The sequence below is a fragment of the Carcharhinus amblyrhynchos genome, chromosome 23, assembly GCF_965287045.1.
Source record: "Carcharhinus amblyrhynchos chromosome 23, sCarAmb.v2.hapA, whole genome shotgun sequence".
Taxonomy (NCBI): domain Eukaryota; kingdom Metazoa; phylum Chordata; class Chondrichthyes; order Carcharhiniformes; family Carcharhinidae; genus Carcharhinus; species Carcharhinus amblyrhynchos.
The window spans coordinates 24,639,983-24,647,122 of record NC_137346.1 but is presented as its reverse complement, the minus strand read 5'-3'; the positions used below and the strand labels follow the sequence as shown (position 1 = coordinate 24,647,122).

General features: G+C 44.0%; 1 protein-coding gene across 1 annotated transcript in view; it reads left to right on the top strand.

Moving 5' to 3' along the window:
* Positions 1-2,534: 2,534 nt before the first annotated feature.
* Positions 2,535-7,140, top strand: part of tlcd2 (TLC domain containing 2) — a 68,590-nt gene continuing 63,984 nt past the window's right edge. The window contains exons 1-2 of the mRNA XM_080210681.1: positions 2,535-3,086; positions 4,967-5,049. Coding sequence (XP_080066807.1) covers positions 2,908-3,086; positions 4,967-5,049 — 262 coding nt within the window. The 5' untranslated portion in view covers positions 2,535-2,907. The remainder of the gene's footprint in view (positions 3,087-4,966; positions 5,050-7,140) is intronic.

Sequence of the window (7,140 nt, the reverse complement as noted above, 5' to 3'; positions counted from 1 at the left end):
GCACCTGGAGGACATGGAGAGAATGTGCAGACTCCACACAGACAGTGACCGAAGCCAGGAATCGAACCAGGGTCTCTAGTGCTGCGGGGCAGCAGTGCTCACCACTGTGCCAGCATGATGCCCTAAAACCATGTTCAACAACTTGAGTTCATGTCATTTCATAAGAACACAGAAATAATAGTAGCTCATACCACGCCTGCTCTACCATTCAATATGATTGTGGCTGATCCTGGGCTTTAGTTTACTCCACTTTTCTGTTTGTTTGCCATATCCCTTAATTCTCTGAGAGAAAAAAATCTGTCTATCTCAGCCTTCTCTGTATTTAATTCCAGAGTGTTTACAACCCTCTGTGGAAGTGAATTCCAAAGATTTAAGCAAAATAATTTCTCCTCATCTCTGTCCTAATCCTGGCATAGTTTGAGACAAGAAATGTTGAGAGCTGGGCTGCATACTAGAGGATTAGATTCCATTTCAATCTAGCTAATGTAACCTATACAAAGGTTTGCATTGCTGTAGCACCTTTCACAACGTCAAGATGTTACAGCCAATGAAGTACTTCTAAAGTGAAGTCACCATAGCAATCATTATGGTAATTCATACTGCTGCAACATACAATTACGCCTAATGACAGTCAGTTTGTTCTCTAATGTGAAGCCAGGATTATTTTATCTTTGTAGTCACACTTTTTGAGACAAATAACAAAACAAAAGGTTTCACACGAGTTCTCAGGAACATACAGTTCAGCAAAGGGCTGCTGCATTAACTGTTTGTACCAAGCCTGTGCTATAGAGTCCATTGAACATTTCATTAGCAGATATCGAGAAACGGGTATGCGCCGTGATTTTGCCAGAACTAGCAGATAGGATTGTTAAATTGATGATCACATTCACTCCATGGAAGCATTCCAGCAAATCTGCTGGACAAACTCAAAATCCATAACATCAAAGACATCAAGGATGGACATAAGCGCAAAGCGATCCTCGAAAGTCGATGAAGCCTGCAGGTCTGAAGTTAAACCCCAACTGGTGATGAACTAACTAAAACACCAACATCAAGCAAGACATGTGGAATGCGTAGCCTTCTACCAAGGAAATGCCCAGCTTTCCAGCAATTCTGCAAGGCATGTGACAGAATTGCTGGAAATTCAAAGCAAAGGTTAATGCGACTACAAAGATCCACGTGCTGATCCAAACAGACGATTCATGATGGATACCTTCAAACAATAAGAATGATCATCCAGTATCATGTCGGAAACATGCTCATGACACTTGCATTTAAAGTGTTGTTCTCAGGTGCAAAATTACAATGCATAGATCTTGCTGTCTACTTTTGAGAATTAGGAATTTCATCGTGTGAGTTATTCGTTCAGCAAGGTCATTACATAAAGGGTAATGAGGAGAAGTTGTAGTGTGATCAATGTTCCATTTCCCACACATATCCTGAAATGGCTTAGCGATGGATTGCAGACGACTACCTGTGATGATCTCTCCAGGCACACCAAATCATCATTCAATCAAACCTCCTGGAATCCATCCAGCTGGATTTTGTTTCCCACAACAACAGTGCTTTAAACTGGAGGAGGATGCAGAAAGATGGAGAGTGCAGCTACTGAATGAGGTGCAGCATGTAACAAGTTCCATGGATATGCAGTATGGAGTTTGTGTGGGAGACCTGATGGTCTGAGCGGTGCCACACAAATAATTAGATCCTTGGGAAGTCAGTCCAAACTCTAGCCTATGCCATGATGCAGCCAGTGCAGTATCTTGTAACTCCCGTGCCATACTTCTGCAATTTCTTCAGCTAATGTTTCAATTCAAAAGACTGTAAAATTAGGTGCATTGACCCGAACAGGCGCTAGACTGTGGCGATTAGGGGAATTTCACAGTAATTTAATTGCAGTGTTAATGTAAGCCTTACTTGTGGCTAATAAGTAAACTTTAGCAACAAAAACAGAATGGTGAAAGAGTCATCTGGACTCAAAATGTTGGCTCTACTCTTTCTCCACTGATGTTATCAGACCCGCTGAGATTTTCCAGCATTTTCTGTTTCAGATTGCAGCATCCGCAGTGTCTTAACAGGTTTTATGTAAAAATTCGCAGTTCGGGACGGGCAACCCGAAGAATTTACTAACTGGCTGCTGTCACCAGATGTCAGTGTAACACACCATAAAGAGAGCAACAGTTGGCTGCTCGGGAAGTGTGCGTTAAATTCATAGTTGGTGGCGAATTGGGAACCTGGGGACACAGCGGGCGACTTATTATTTGAAGTGGGCCCTCCCCCCCCCACCTCCACCTCCATCGCCAGAGGCAGGATTTAGCTGCGGGGGTGTGGAGACCAACTGGGCTACAAAGAGTTTAGAAAAAAAACAACCATTTTAAAAATGGGAGAAGGAGTCAGACCTGAAGCACTAGTTGTGGGAGGGGATTGATAACCCTTCCCTGTCATGGGGATAGTTTTCTCTGTACATCCTCTGCGGCAGTGGTCAACATAATTGATATTCAGTAGCCAACCAAAGTGGAGCAGAAGGCACGTTGGTGACAAGTTTGTTTCGGTTTTGTTTAGTCGTTGCTGTTGTGAGAGGCGCAGCCCCTTGGGGTGGGGAAGAATAAATAAATAGTCATCTTTCTTTCAGTCGCAGCGCTCCCGCCCAGTGGCTGCATTCTGCCAGAGTGCGCCAGCACCGCTTCACCGCCAGGGCTCTCCTCAAGGTTGCCTCTAATCTAAGTTACATAAAACACTCTTACACAACTCCCTCCTTCTGAAACCCCGGGAGAAAGCACTTGCAAAACACTTCGGCGCTGGACCCAACTTTAAGTCAGACCCAACCACGAGGAGAATTCCGGAGAATTTGCCTGCCCCATTCTTATCCTCGGGGCAGTTTTTGGCCCCTTGCTGTAGGTGCCCCAAATGGAGTGCAATCCCGGAGTCTTCATCGTCGGGCTCTCTTTTGGGGGCTTCAGGCTCATCAACCGGGGTCTGGAGTATCTCCCAATCCCGGAGTCTGCCCTGAGGAACACCTGGAAATGGAGAAACATCTGTACTTCCATGGTACACAGTGTGGTGACGGGCATCTGGGCTGTCCTTTGGTGAGTGTCAAATTTATATGTCCGATTAAAAAAAAATCACCAGGCTTTTTCGCCATTCCTTTCTTGTCTCTTTTGGATTTTATGGAGTTTGATGGGTGATTTGATTTTGTTTGGGAAACCGGTTTTTACACTGGAATCATCTTTCATCATAAACACAGCATTGCAATTTTCAGTCAGATAAGAAAGCTGATCTTTTCTCTACACTCTATCTGTAACTGCAACACTGTATGCTACACCCTCCTTTCTTTCGACCGCTATGTACTCTATGAACGAAGTGGAAATTATCGCGAGTTTCAATTTTCTAGGTATCTGGATCACCATCAGCCTGTCTTGGTCTCTCCATGCTACAGTTAAGAAAGCCCACCACTTTGTCAGGAGGCTAAGACAGTTTGGCATGTCCACTACAACTCTCACTAACTTTCACAGATGCATCATAGAAAGCATTCTTTCTGTTTGTATCATAGTTTGATATGTCTCCTGCTCTGTCCAAGACTGCAAGAAACTACAAAGAGTTGTGAAAAAAGTCCAGTCCATCACACAAACCACCCTCCCATCTTTTGACTCAGTCTACATTTCCCGCTGCCTCGGAAAAGCAGCCAGCATAATCAAGGACCCCACAAACCCCGGACATTCTCTCTTCCACCTTCTTCCATTGGGAAAAATATACAAAAGTCTGAGATTGTCTATCAACCGACTCAAAAATAGCTTCTTCGCTGCTGCTATCAGACTTTTGAATGACGTACCGTATATTAAGTTGAGCTTTCTCTATCTTCTAGCCATGACTGTAGCACTACATTCTGCACCCTCTCCTTTCCTTCTCTATGTACGGTATGCTTTGTCTGTGTAGCACACAAGAAACAATACTTTTCACTACATTCTAGTATTTACATTGAACATAGAACACTACAGCACAAACAGGCCCTTCAGCCCACAAGTTGGGCTGATCATATACCTACCTACTAGGCCTATCTGTAACCCTCAATCCCATTAAATCCCATGTACTCATCCAGAAGTCTGTTAAAAGACCCCAACGAGTTCACCTCCACAACCACCAACAGCAGCCGATTCCACTCACCCACCACCCTCTGAGTGAAAAACTTACCCCTGACATCTCCTCTGTACCTACTTCCCAGCACCTTAAACCTGTGTCCTCTCACAGCGACCATTTCAGCCCTGGGAAATAGCCTCTGAGAATCCACCCGATCTATACCTCTTAACATCTTATAAACCTCTATCAGGTCTCCTCTCATCCTTCATCTCTCCAGGGAGAAAAGACCGAGCTCCCTCACCTATCCTCATTAGGCATGCCACCCAATCCAGGCAACATCCTTGTAAATCTCCTCTGTACCCTTTCAATAGCTTCCACATCTTTCTTGTAATGAGGTGACCAGAACTGCGTCCAAGTGGGGTCTGATAAGGGTCTTATAAAGCTGTAGCATTATCTCCCGACTCCTAAACTCAATCCCTCGATTTATGAAGGCTAGTACACCATACGCCTTCTTGACCACATCCTCCACCTGCGAGGTTGATTTAAGAGTCGTTACTCTTAACCAGAAGGACCCCAAGGTCCTTCTGATCCTCTACACTGCTAAGAGTCTTACCCTTGCTATTATAGTCCTTCACCCCATTGGACCTGCCAAAATGGACCACTACACATTTATCCGGGTTGAAGTCCATCTGCCACTTCTCCGCCCAGTCTTGCATCCTATCTATGTCGTGCTGCAACTTCTGACACCCCTATTTGTGACAATAATAAATCAAATCAATAATTAATATTTTTCACTGTTTCCCAATACATGTGACAAGAATAGATCAAATCAAAACTTTTTGGCTGAATGAGTCTGCCAATGAGCATTCTAACTCATTTTCCTACTTTCCAGTTTTTATATGCACCCGCAGATGGCTGAAGACTTGATTGATACTCATTCTCCCTCCTCTCACGGCCTCGTGTCACTTTCCATAGGTAAGTCTGTAAATACGTGGGGGCTGGCAAGGTCTCCTCTTGTCAGTTTAACAATGTAATGCAAATGTTTATACAATGCAAGACTGTCATCAAATTATACCAGTATCCATCTTTGTACCTCGCTGACCGAATAACTGGGAGGGGTCAAGTGGATTTTACTGTGTGATTTCATTATTAGCTAATAAGATAAAATGTTGATTTTTGTCTAAGTAAAGCTCTGGGTTCTCAGTTGGGATTTTCAGAACTGTCCTGGTACCAGTTCCTCAGAATGATCTGTTCAGTCTAAATAAAGTAACGGAAGTTCACAGAATGTCACTAAGATTGTTCAGCTATGTCACCTACCAAGTCATGCCTTATTGCATACCCACACCCACTGGTGGAATTTCCTGTGTATTTGCATCCAGAGACATATATTGCAATCTGGATGCAAATCAGTCCTGCCACTAAAAGATTGCTGGATCTCCAGTTGGATAGTCGAAGATTGAATGTATCCCCAAGATGTGCTACGGGATGCCTTGGAAGCTCCAGTGTGGGAATTTCCTGGGAAGTTTAAACTTCTGATTGGCAATTCCCCTGCCCCTCCTGATCATCTGAAAAAGTAATATTACAGCCGTTCATGTTAGTGGGATTTTCTCATCGCACTGCAGTGATTGGAGATTTGGCTGTGTGCCAAATTCTATGAACTCCCTGCAGAAGGAGCATGGCATGAATGGCCAGTAAGATCATGCCAAAAACAACTTTGTGTCAGAAACTTTGGAAGTTCTGACTTGTTTACCTGGGTAGTTACCCAGGAAATGTTGGACAGAGCAATCCAAATCTGACTCTTGCATGACTATACAACTGATGCTCCAACTCCTCCTCCAACACAACTCCCATGCCCCAATCTCCTCCCAAAACAAATGAGTTTGTCATCGACTTCAGGAAGTGTAAAGGATGACATGCCCTTGTCTGCATCAATGGGGATGAAGTAGAAAGGTCAAGAGCTTCAAGTTTTTAGGTGTCCAGGTCACCAACAACCTGTCCTGGTCCCCCCATGCTGACACTATAGTTAAGGAAGCCCACCAACGCCTCTGCTTTCTCAGAAGGCTAAGGAAATTTGGCATGTCAGCTATGACTCTTGCCAACTTTTACAGATGCACCATAGAAAGCATTCTTTCTGGTTGTATCATAGCTTGGTATGGCTCCTGCTCTGCCCAAGACCGCAAGGAACTACAAAAGGTTGTGAATGTAGCCCAATCCATTACACAAAGCAACCTCCCATCCATTGACTCTGTCTTCAATTCCCACTCAGCAAAGCAGCCAGCATAATTAAGGGCCCCATGCACCCTGAACATTCCCTCTTCCACCTTCTTCCTTTGGGAAAAAGATACAAAATTCTGAGGTCATGTACCAACTGACTCAAGAACAGCTTCTTCCCTGCTGCTGTCAGACTTTTGAATGGACTTACCTTTCATTAAGTTGATCTTTCTCTACAACATAGCTATGACTGTAACACTACATTCTGCACTCTCTCGTTTCCTTCTCTATGAACTGTTTATTTTGTCTGTATTGCATGCAAGAAACAATACTTTTCACTCTATGTTAATACATGTGACAATAATAAATCAAATCAATCTGACTAGCCCCCACCAATTGACTTCCCTCAATGCCCTAACTCCCCCCAACTTAAATCAATGCCCCATTCCTTCACCAACCCTTAGCTGCCCTGCCCCTTTATCCACTTACCTTACCCATCCTACTCCCTTCCCTATTCTGTCCCTTTACCTAGTTATCTTACCCAGCTTGTCCCCTTATCTTACCCATCCCATCCCCTTAACCACTTTCCTCTCTCTGTAGCTTTTCAAAGAAGCTTCGGGACTTTTAAATTCTTTACTTATCAGAACACAAAGGTAGCGTCTTCTCCCAACAACCCAACACTACGAAGAAGCAGTTCCATTTCAGGTAAGCTCCGCATTTCTGAAGAAGCCGGAATTGGATGTCCCATCTGGAAATGCAGAGCTCCGGCATGGCACAGGAAAATAGGAGTGGAAGAGCAATCCAGTGGTGATTGTTGCTCCTTAGAAGATTTGGGTCTAAGTATTTGGTGTGAGT